General features: G+C 38.6%; 1 protein-coding gene across 4 annotated transcripts in view; it reads right to left on the bottom strand.

The window, feature by feature from the left end:
- The window catches only part of IGF2BP2 (insulin like growth factor 2 mRNA binding protein 2), a 156,664-nt gene that overhangs the window by 31,785 nt on the left and 112,567 nt on the right, over window positions 1–12,312 (bottom strand). For 2 of the 4 annotated variants that reach the window (XM_042998598.1, XM_042998600.1), the window contains exons 3-7: window positions 11,000–11,048; window positions 9,847–9,898; window positions 6,240–6,321; window positions 3,957–4,229; window positions 1,999–2,133 (exon numbers count right to left, since the gene is read on the bottom strand). In XM_042998598.1, the coding sequence (XP_042854532.1) occupies window positions 1,999–2,133; window positions 3,957–4,229; window positions 6,240–6,321; window positions 9,847–9,898; window positions 11,000–11,048 (591 nt within the window). The remainder of the gene's footprint in view (window positions 1–1,998; window positions 2,134–3,956; window positions 4,230–6,239; window positions 6,322–9,846; window positions 9,899–10,999; window positions 11,049–12,312) is intronic. The other 2 variants (XM_042998599.1, XM_042998601.1) reach the window with 1 other exon arrangement.

Here is a 12,312-nt window from a genome sequence, read left to right as displayed (position 1 = left end):
TTCAAAGTCACTTGTTATGTTTTTTTTGCTAGTTAGGACCAAAGGCATGTACCAGATGCATTGCTACTATGAACAGTAAAAAAGAAACTCCACCAGAATGTATTCAGAGGGCAGGATTTTTGTTGGCTTTGTTCACTGGCGCACAGAACAGTGCCGGCACATAGTAGATGCTCAACAAACACTTGATAAATGAATAAAAAGAAAATTTAGGATCCCTCTTCTACATCCTGTACCTTCTGCTCATCCCTCTCAGGGCTCAGCTTAAATGTCCTTACCCAGGGAGGTCTTCTCTGAAGCCCCCAAAATCTCTTCCTGTTCTCTGAAAACCCTGATTAGGTCTCAACTACAGGCAACCACCTTCTACTCTCACACTTCTTGTGGCTGTACTTAATTACCTATAACTATCCATTTAGCAAATGGACTCTCCCACTGGACTGTAAGCTCCATGAAAGCAAGAACTGGGTCTTGCTTATGGTTACAGCCTCATCTCCGGGCACAGGGCTTACCACACTGTGGCACTCAAAAACATTAATTTCAAAGATGTTCCAACTCTATGTCGGCTCTACACAAAAACTTAAAAATCTAATTTATAACTCAGTCTTTTTGATTAATTAGAATATTCTAAGTTGCTTGTACAGAGGTTGAGGGACCAAAAAAGGTGCTATTTTTAAAAGTTTTCAATACCCTGGTTGAGGGAGGGGCTTATTCAAATTAAGCCATGGTATCTGGGGGGTTTTGAAAGCCCCAGAGTAAATAATTCATAAGTAATAATTCCTATGTTAGAGTCCCTTATGAAATCCGAGAAGAGATTTGCAATGTTTTCCTGTTTTCCTTTTAAGGACTACTTCCATCTTCTTGGTTTTAAAACACTCTTATTTGAGATTACTGTATTTGCTAAATTAATTTTATATTTGATTCATCCCTCACTGCTTCTCTGTCAAACTACCCATAAATGGATTTTTGCCAAAATGACAGAACTTTTTTCGTTATGCTGTCTATTCCATTAACATTAATTCGTTTACAATACAAAGTCAACGGGTTTAGTAAGAACCATACCTGCCATTCAGATTGGTATGACACTCAGAAATCCTAAGAAGTATTTTGTAAAAAACGGAAAAGGAAGGAAGTAGATGGAAGAAGAGTAGTTACTTGGATACCAGTTTCTATTACTTAAGGAAAATTTACACGAGTGCAACATGGTGGTAAAAACGTTTTCCGGAACAGTAACTGATGGGTTTTGATGACAAGGTACATTCCATACATACCTGCACGGTCCAGTATGACAGCCATTAGCCATGAATGTGACTATTTAATTTGAATGAATTAAAATAAGTATTCAGCTTTTCCATTGCACTAGCCACATTTCAAACACTCAGTAGCAACATGCAGCTACGGCTATCACATTGAACAGTGCAAATATACAGCATTTCTGTCACTGCACAACATTAGCACGCATCTATATGTTTCTACAAACAGATGTTAGTAATGGGTGATGGAAGCTTCAGGTCACCAAAAGAAACATGTAAGTGGAGAAACAGCCATATTATAAACATAAAACATCTATTTCCTACTGTATCCTTCTTGGGAACAAATTTCTTTTTTTTTTTTTTTTTAACGTTTTTATTTATTTTTGAGACAGAGACAGAGAGAGAGAGAGAGAGAGAGAGAGAGAGAGAGAGAGAGAGCATGAACAGGGGAGGGTCAGAGAAAGAGGGAGACAAAGAATCTGAAACAGGCTCCAGGCTCTGAGCTGTCAGCACAGAGCCCGACGCGGGGCTCGAACCCACGGACCGCGAGATCATGACCTGAGCCAAAGTCGGACGCTTAACCAACTGAGCCACCCAGGCGCCCCGGGAACAAATTTCTTAAAAATAATCTGTCCTCTGGTCCCTTTACTAAATAACAGAATTACAGCTTTTAAAAAATTTCTTGTCTTAAAAGGCTGAGAACTTACTCTTATTCTCTGTTAAGTGATCTGGGCATTACATGCAAACTTACAATTTGGTCTCATCAGCCTCTTTCTGCATGATTTCAAGAATCATGCGGCAGGCTTCAGAGGTCCCCTCTGGGGTGGCATGGATGGTCACGGGCTTCTCTGCAGCCCCAGAGTTCTCCTTTCTATGGATGTCTACCCTGTAGGGAAAGAATCAGAAGCCATAATACAATGTCATCTGGGACAGGATCCTAGTCTTGAGAAAGCGTCGCACGGGCCAACGTACAGCAAAAGGACAGAGACCATGAAGTGTCATTAGCACGTTTGCAACCAATGCCATTCTTCAATAAGGTGGCAAGCAGTGCAGGAGGTCTTGTGCCAAACTTGAATACTTTGCAGTTTCATTTAGAAGGGAGTATTCCTTGCAGGAGTGCTGTGGGACAAAGGCACTGAGCCCAGTTGGTAATGAAGCCAGTTTGGTAAATGAAGTATTTTGTGTAGTCTTTCAAATGATCATAGAAGCAAAGGGTAAAGGGAGTAGGGTAACGCTGCATGCTGGCATGGTGCCAGTCTCTGCACTGATTGTAGCTTTTAAAAGCCACATGTTAATCCAAATCCAAACACCAAATTCAAGCAAGCTTTGTATATTTGAGTGTGGATTAAAAACAGAGGCATGCCCTCTCTCTGCCTAAGTTTTTGGTTTCCTTGCCCCTGGCAGCCTGCCTTCTTCCAGGCTCTTAAAACTAATGACTCAAAAGCTTGATGACTTTATCAGACTCCGTGGGGTTGTTGTGGCCCTACTTGTTTTTGTTGACTCTGAAAATCACGTAATTGATCATATCCCTTCTTATTTTGGCTGTTAGAAAGCCCAGATCCAAGTCTTTGACCTACGTGTAAAAAAAATGGGCACATACTTTGAGAACTAACGTGTTACACTTCTACTTAAACTTTTTGCACTTTTGAAGCCACTTTAAGAAATTTTTGGAACAAAAAGACATACAACTAAAAATTACTTTTGCAGTGAAGCAAACTTGCAGGGGAAGAAAGGGCTGAATTTAAAATAAATGGAACAGCAGACAGTACTTCTTTCTACTAGGTCATCATTTCACTGCTATGATCATGAACTTGAGACTCATACCTGTAAGTGTCCATTAGTTGGCAGTAACTCAGACACTTTGAAGAAAACAGTGTTTTTTCTCTTTCGGGTTACAAGATACTCATTGAATGACATGAATAAAGTGCACTAGGCCGTGTAAGGAACTCATGTTCGCCAGTAACTTGGTGTTTTGCAATTTAAATGCTTTCATAGCAATTATTTCATTCAGTCTGCCTGGCTGTCCTAATTCTAACAATAATCCTGGCTTACAGAACAAGACATTAATGCTCGGAGAAGTTAATTTTTTCCCCAAGATTATACATTTAGTGGTAAATCTTGAACAGGGGTCTTTGCATCCTGTACTTTGTTACATGAGGCTGTGTTCTTAAGAATATACAAAAACCAACAAACCACTACAACTCCTACTACCAGTTCCATCTCCTTAGATGACTAAACAGAGGCTAATATACTTCATTTCTCACTCAATACAGCAGACTCGCTTACTCCTTTTATGTAGCTATTTATGGGATCACCTAAGTGATCTCAAAGAATGACTACCATCCAGGGCTCCAACTCAAGAGAGGATGTAAGAACTAAGGTAACTGCTTTCTGGGATCCCACAGAGTTCAGCCCCATACCTCTGCTGTTTTAGAAAGTGATATATTCACAAGCACTAGTAAGCTTATGAGACTAATTCTCTGCCGCTTTAAGAACCTTTAGTAATTCAGGGTATGACCTTTAGGCTATTGGCATGAAAGCACGTGAAGTCCCCAGCTTTGTTAGTCTGTTAGTAGTTCTGAGAAGCCACCATCCCATTTAGCACAGCCCCCCTGCTGATGCAAGCGATAGCCACCTAGGATGATTGGGGCCCACCAGCACTCAGGGGGCCTGTCAGAAGGAAGCAAAGGAAGCCCCGGAGGCACGTACCGGGACTGGGTCTGCTTAGTGATGTTCTTTATGGTCAAGCCCTCCTTTCCGATGATGGCACCAACAAACTGGGTGGGGACCAGGATCCGCAGCGGGAAATCAATCTGTCTGGCCTGAGAAGAGCCCCCAGGGGCGTGGCCTTGCTCCCGGGAAGAGTGGTCCCCACGCTGGGCTCGCTGTGGGGGCGAAGGGGAGCTCACCTCTTCATCCGGGATGTAGGAAATCTTGAAGGAGTAGTTCTCAAACTGATGCCCGCTTAGCTTCTCGATGGCTCTGAAACGCAGCAGCAGCAAGTGAGCCTTGTTAGACCCTGACGTCAAAGAAGACCCTCAGGCCAGTGGACGGGGTCAATCAGTCTGCTTTCCTAGTTGCCTACCTGAGCAGCACTACCCCTTGAGGAGAGCCTGGTGAGCAAGGCAGGTGCCTGCTTTGCTCCCTCAGAGCTGATGGTTAACAGTTAAATTATCACAAAATATAGGCCTGGTCAGACTTGATACACATCTATGCATTCTGCTTTTTTTCCACTGCCTGAGGCTGTATCCTCCTCATCAAAAACTCTTTGTAAATACTAGTATAAAATTATGACTCACTTTTTTTCTCAGCTTGATCATAATACATATTTATCATTGAAAATTCAGAAATGGTTAAGTACAGATTAGAAAAAAATCTTAGTCCATCCTGTATCTTTATTTTCTTAAATATAATTATCATTTATAAACATGGATTAATATTACATATACTATTTTCTAATCTTTAAAAAAGAGTTAGCACTCTAAACATTTTCCAAGTCACTAAATGTCTTGCAATTTAATTTTTACTGGCTGTTTAACACTATTGATTTATCATAGTTTTTGCAACTCATTCCCTATCGTTAGATATATATCTATATCCAATCTTTTATTATGTCATAATAAAAATTTTTATTTATCTATTATTAAGTGTCGTGGGCATTTTTGCAACTACAGCTGCACACAGGACAAATTCCTAGTGGAATTGCTGGGTCAGAAAGAATGCAGAATTCCAATATTATTAAGTACCCCTCAGTGTGCTTCTGTAAAGGTTTCAACACTTACTATCCCATAGCAGTTAAGACAGCATTTGTTTCTTGAGTATTCAAAACTGGAGTATTATTTAAAATTATTTATCAATTTGATAGGGAATAAATGATATCCCACTATTGAATTTTTAAAATTATATAGGAAGTAGAACATTTTTTTCATAAGCTTTCTGGCAATATGTGAAAACAACAATGCTATTCTACTATATTAATGTTTAGTGTTTGTGAATTTATTACAAAGCAGCACCTTTGAATTCAATAAAAGCAACAAAGTAATATCACCTATGGGAGGTCCTACCTAAGTGGCAGCTGGATACAAACTCTAAAGGTGAGTTCCTGGCATATATCTTGCTTATATGTGTGTGGCTAAAGTCAACAGCAAATGATCTATTGCCTTTTTCAATGCAAAATTAACTTTTTAAAGACTAGTGGTATGAGGATGGGTTAAATATGTCTTCATGTGTGCTGAAACCTTGAAAAATAAATAAAACTATAATTCTGGGATGTAGAACCAAGGTTATGCCATATGCATGAAACATGTGTGACCATAACTGTAGTTACAATGACCTGACAGGCATTTCATTTTAAGGACCTCCTACAAAAAGGAACGTGTTTTCTTGTAGTTGTTTTAAAAACTCAATCCCATGCCCATTAATTGCCAACCTCAAAATTAACCATCATTGAAACAAGGTACTCATGCATGGGGACTAGGAAGTAAATGGAGGTTAGGAATGAGAACCCAAGCCAGGTGATCTTTGACTAACCACTCCCAGACAATTCCCCCTGTTGCTGATGTCATGGGGACGGGTCCCCTTTTTAATATTACACAGAGGAAAAATGGGTGTTTCATGATCTCTTCACCAAGTGTGGACAGAAATAGGCGTGTGCTTCTTCCTCATAGTGCATGGAGGAAGCTCCAGGTAAAAGCTCTGTGGTCAACAGGGACCAGGGACAGAATGTCACAGAGCTGGTGCCTCTATTCGTGACCATGTCCAGACACAGGTCCCACCTCAGTTTTGATGCCAAGGCTCAACATTTTTCACGATAAAGTCTCTGTACAACCAACAAACAGCCATCCCATTATAAATGCCCTAAGCTCCACTGACTTGTCAAAGGCATGCACAGATGCCCTGAGGCTCCTCAGGCAGGTCAAAGGTAGGCATCTTTTTGGAATTCAAAGACAACCCTCCAAAAATTTAAAAGGAAAGAAGCCCAAATCCACTTACATTTTTGCTTCTTCTCTTGTTGCATATGTGACGTTGACAACAGCAGTTTCTGTGTCTGTGTTGACTAGGAAAGAAGCAAAAACTATACTGTCATAGAAAAAAAAAGCTGTCACCCTCTGGCTCAATGTAAACAGACTAACTTTAGAGAAGAATGCACAAAAAACTCATCACCCTAACTCCACAATATCTGAATCTCTATCTTTATTCATGTGCATTCATAAATAGTAATCAATTGTATATACATATCTGTAATCAACTGTATATACAGCTCAAAGCTGTATTTTTACTTATAATACCACTGCATGTGCATATGTATATGCTCATTATGTTTGTATTTTCCATTTCTAATGTCTACACAAAATTTTAGTAATTGTGCCATGATTTTTGACAAGCCATTCCTCAATTGTTGACAAATGAGTTATTCCCAATATTTGCTATTCTAAGTCGTGTTGCTAAAAATCAGCTTTACTGCAAATATCATTTGAATTGTGTTCTCTTCTGAATTACTCTTTTAGGCTAAATCATGAAGAAAAATAACTGGGTAATGGAACATAATGCTTCTTAATGCATATTTTTAGATTACTTTCCTAAAAGTTTATGTCAATTTATTGTACCACCATCAAGGTAGAAGTCTGTTATGTTTGCATTTATCTTTAAATAACTGGATATACATACAAAATAAGAAAGTATTTTAATTCTTCATTTATTCCTAAAGTAGAATTATTAATATTTTTGTTTCCCTTTGACCGAGCTCCATGACTCTGAGTTAAATTAGTAACTGTATAATAAATAAAGAAAAGTTGCAAGTCATTTGGTTGAAGGAGAGAACACAAACTCTAAGAGTGGCTAATATTAAACTCTTGTGAGCTGGCTTATCTTGGTTCATAATTGCCTCTTCTTCCAAAATCAGAAGTTAAAAATAAATTCAGAAGTCAAGATAAAACTTTCTCAATCTAAGCCAGTAAACTTAAACCAAAAATTCTGTTTTTCCCCCAAAACAAGTAGCTATGACTAAGTCAGATCCTCCCTTTAAAAAACACTTAAGCTATGGGGCACCTGAGTGGCTCAATTGGTTAAGTGTCTGACTCTGGCTCAGGTCATGATCCCAACATTCACAAGTTCAAGCCCTGCATTGGGCTCTGTGCTGACAGCTCAGAGCCTGGAGCCTGTTTCAGAATCTGTGTCTCCCTCTCTCTCTGACCCTTCCCTGCTCTCTCTCTCTCTCTCTCTCTCAAAAATAAATACTAAAATTTTTTTAAAAAAATATTTAAGCTCCTGGGAGACTTGGAGTTAACCATATTAAGTTAATGATAGAGTTAATTCAAGAAAACCATGATGAAGCTGCTTTCCAAAGTAATAATAAAACCTTGTAGTATAGGGATTCCTAATTTGGATCCATGTTAGAGCTTCAGAATTTTTATAACCTCACACCACCACCACCACCACCACCACCATCACGAACACCTCCTCCTCCCCCCACCTCCACCACAACCAAAGATTCAAATGTGTGGATGGATATATGAATTTTTCTGGTTTATAATCTCCATAAGACTCTCAAAGAGGTTAAAGACCACAGTCAAAAATATTGTTTATTCAGTAACTTCAAAACAGCTGCAACCTTCAAAGGGAAGGGATGCACAGTCTTCAGGAAAGAGGTGATATTGAGATTTACACGTCATAAATGCTGAGCCCAGCCCGGCTCTGCCCAGGAGTGTTCTTGCTGCCTCTAATTCACACTTACCCAGAGAAGTTCTCACAGTGCAAAACAGGGGATGAGTAGCCCACAACCGTCCTCTCTCAGTGCTGACACACAGAATGTACCAGAGGGTTCCTATTTGCTGCTTTCTAGTGCTCCAGATGAGGCTGTCGACTCCCAGAAAGGGAGAAAGGGATGGCTTTGAACCTCCTGAATAAATCTATCCACTAGGATTCTCAGATTCTCAGATTTTGTTCTCACTTCTTAGTCATATTCTGTTATTCAAAGACCTTTGTCTTCAGGAAATCAGACAGTTCTGTGATTCTGGAAAGAACTGAGCTCCATTCGAATAATTTATTTCGCTGGACATAAAAGCTCTAAAAAGTTTCTTAAAACTCTACTGAAAATATTTTCCTGCTGAATCAGGAATCACCTATGAAACAAAACAAAACAAAAGCCCAACACTTCTATCCTGTAGTTGTGAGGCGGCTGGAAACTGGATGGTCTCCAGGGCACAGGTGCACTAGGAGCTGTCACTGCCCCAGGGACCTGCAGTATTTCCTCCTTGCATGGCAGTGTCCTGAATTTATAAGATTGTCTTAGCTAGTAACTTTTACAGGCTCATGTCTGTGAGGCCATCTTGCCTACTACATCCAATCCTTATTAGAATGTCTTCTTCTCCATGTTGAGGGAAATAACAAGAACTGAGAAACAGAATCCTTGTAAATCATGTCTTCTTTCTGAGCTCTTTCCCTTCACCTTTGGGCATGGGCAGTCAGCAGCATGAAATTGAATAATAATATTTTTAATATTCATGGAGTGGAGAACAGCTGAATAATTACTACTTTAAAATGATTACTTTAATTATACTGGCAGATAGAACAGATTGCATATCAGACAATTGGTTCTCTGTGATTATTCATTCCCAAGTGAATCCTAACAATCCCTTGAGATTATATAGGACTCTGTTGCCTACAAATTTTTATACAGGTTCACTTTGGATGCCACAACTACTCAGCGATATAGAAGGGATAGAATTTATTCTCCCCATTTTATACATGTGGAAACTGAGTCAGTGAGGGTTAAGTGACTTTTCCCAGGGCTTCACAGTCAGTAAATAACTGCATTCACATTCTGCTTTTTAGGCCAAAAGAAAAAAATCTTTATCACATGTTACTGCTTGCCACATCAGGAGCTTGGAATCTACTTTTCGGGGACTCTTAAAGAGCTATGTGAGGTATCAATTTCTTTAAAAAGATAAACTTTTTAAAGAAAAACTTTTTACTGTTTAAAATCATAGCATTTCATGTTTTAGATGATATAAGCCAGAGCAGCAGAAAGAAGGGTATATATTTTCTGTGGATGTCCAACACTGATGTCCTAAGCCTGTGGCTCTCAAACTTGAGTACACACAAAAATCAGTTGGGGGTGCTTGTTTAAAATACAGATTCATCAACTCTTGCCCCAAAGAGTCTTACTTTGTCAGTTTATGGTGAACCCCAGGAATGTGCATTTTCATAAGCACTGTGGGATATTCTGGTATAGGAGTCCTACTCCTTGAGAAACACTCAGTCTAAGACACTAGTGATCTGTTGTTCTTAGCCAGGAAAAGGAAAACTGTGACAGCATAAATTCAATTACTTCCAAGTGAATTAAGCTTACCCCAGCCTGACAGTGTTTGAGAGCACATTAACAGAATATATATATACTTTATATATAAACCAAACCTGAAAGTCATATTCTTTGAAACAATAAATTATATAGATATGGATAAAAAGATCTGAATATCTCTAACAGAGAAAGCTTGTTTCAAAAGAATTTGAATTTACTATTTGTCTTTGGAGTTGACCCAGCCTATAACAGATAACAATCCCACTCAAAATTCAATAGGCTAATTTGCTCACTTAATACCTTGTTCTACATTCTCCACTGTCCCATACTGAGCCAAAAGTCCATCCAGCACCTGAAAAAGAGAGATCCCATGTCAGAACAGGAAGATAAGATTGTACTCACACACACAAAAATAGTATAGTGATATCTCCCAGCAAATGAACTAAAACAAAACAAGGACAGTTACAGGAATAATCTAATTAAATTGATATTTCAGGTCTTCCATCAAAACAGTTAAAAATGAATAAATATATGGGACTTGCACTTGGTTATTAGCTCTCAAGTAATCTGTCCACTAAGGTGACACAGCAGAATTTCAGAGTCTTACTGTTAATAACCACATCCATCGTGATGGTTGGGGCACAATGCTTTAGGACAAGCAGAATAAAGGACAAGGTTTACTTGTCCTTCTTACAAGTTTTAACCATTCTTCCTTCTGTTTTTCTCTAGGGATCTCCTTATTTTACAAAGCAGTGGGATATATATTTTTTTTTACTTTGAAATTTTCCATAATAAAGGATTTTTTTAAGTAATAAAAATGTCAGACAAAACATTCTATTTCCTTTAAGGCTGTTTTGATTTTGTTTGGGTTGGAAATAAACATTGGGGCAGTTTGTTTTTAAATAATGCAATGAGGCCACTCCTCACATTCTGTCTTCTTGAATTTTAAGGTAGCAATCTTATAAGAAGTTTTACAACTCTGAAACTATATCTTCACTATTACTCATAGCAACTCATTCACAATCAACAAAAAACCTACTCAAACTAACAATCTTCTATTTTTATTGGGTTTCCACTGATCTTATTTTTCCAAAATCAGAACTTGGAAAGGTAAAAAGTCTTTTACAAAATCATGACCGAAAAATCACAAACCAGGTATACATTTTGTTTCATAGTTTGTCAGTGCTTGGTGCCTGAGAAGACAGAACAGGAGGGCTCAAAGCACACATCTTGCACAACAAAAAAGACGAGCACAACCCTAAAGTTGTGACAGATCACGTACATTAGGATACTGAAAAAGGAGACAGAGCACGCAGGAGCTTTGTGGAGAGGTATGAGGACCTCTAATTCCCCAGGGAACTCACAGAGGGAGAGCGGTTTTGCTGACCTATTAAAAAGGAAGATGAGGATGGAGGGCAGGAAGACGGTAAACACACAGGTGACACTGGCTTACCTCCCACTGCAGGTGAGGAGGGATGTTTCGGATCTGAATTTTCCTGCTCCTGTAAAAATGACAGCTCAGACTATAACACTTTCTCTAGGACACAGACTTCAGCAAATAACAAAATGTCTCAAGACCATAGCTTGAGTTCACTTTCTCACTGTTTACTGAGGCATCGGCAAGAGATTCCAGCTGTGACTCATGAGCATCATGTTTTAAGGTTTTCAATTACTTTGGGGAAAAAAAGAATAAACCCAACAAGAGTGAATACGCTAAGTGAAACAGCTTAAATACAGATGTGCCTTTTCAATTTCTTGCCAAAGCAGTTAGAACCTAAATTACCATACAGATTCTAATTATAGAATTTAGTACCTTCCTCCCCCAAATAGATGGTCCTGCAACTGACCCGACCCCAGTGGGTACTAAGGCTCAAATGTGACAGGTGAGGTCACATAAATAGTGGACTTAAATGAGGTCAGATTTAGTTCACCCTTTACCTAATAATGTGAAAATTACTTTATTCTTTGAATAAGTAATAGAGTAATAATTTAAAAATTAGAACACTATAAAAAGGTGTGCTAGAAAAAGTCTTACTCCCACCCACTCCCTTCCTTTACCAGAAATAAACACTTTTACTTATCACTCGTGTACTCTTCAGTTTCTTTATGCAAATAATAGCAAATGCAAATATTCTTATTTCTCCCCCCCTCTTACAGAAATATTTACATATTCTACAAACTCTCTGCATGATTTTTTCACCTGAACAGTATAATCCTGGAGATCTTCCCATGCTGACAGAGACTTCATTCTATTTTATATTATCTGGAGGTACCAAAGTGCATTCAACCCATCCCCCTTGGGCCTTCTTTCACCTTTTTAGTCAGAGGATTTTTCTGTTTTTCTGGGACATCCTGCTGGTCTGATAACTAAGTGATTTAGATTGTTTCTTAAGTAAACATTAAAATTACATAGGAAAAGGAAAGAAATGGAAGCATAAGAATTTTTCTATCTTTTAAGAATATGTCAGATCCTAGAAAGAAAACACAAATCAGCATTTAAATAATAGAGAGGTATATTTTAATGGAAGGACTTGACATCTGATTCCCCTAAATATCCATTTTGGGGCATTGTAAGAAAAGGGATGTAATGGCAAAAGTGTACCTGCCATTACTTTTTCTTTTTTTCTGGTGTCAGAGGTACCAAAGAGGAACTACACACAGCCACAAGTTTTTCCATGGCTTTAATCTGGGCAATAGCCCCAGAAAGAAATGCTAACAATTCATGCAGAGAGGAAAAGAAAGAGAGGTACACAGAGGAAACATGAA

Source organism: Panthera tigris, chromosome C2 (genome assembly GCF_018350195.1).
Source record: "Panthera tigris isolate Pti1 chromosome C2, P.tigris_Pti1_mat1.1, whole genome shotgun sequence".
Lineage (NCBI taxonomy): Eukaryota > Metazoa > Chordata > Mammalia > Carnivora > Felidae > Panthera > Panthera tigris.
Note: the sequence above shows the minus strand (reverse complement) of the source record. Positions and strands in the feature narration are given on the sequence as shown.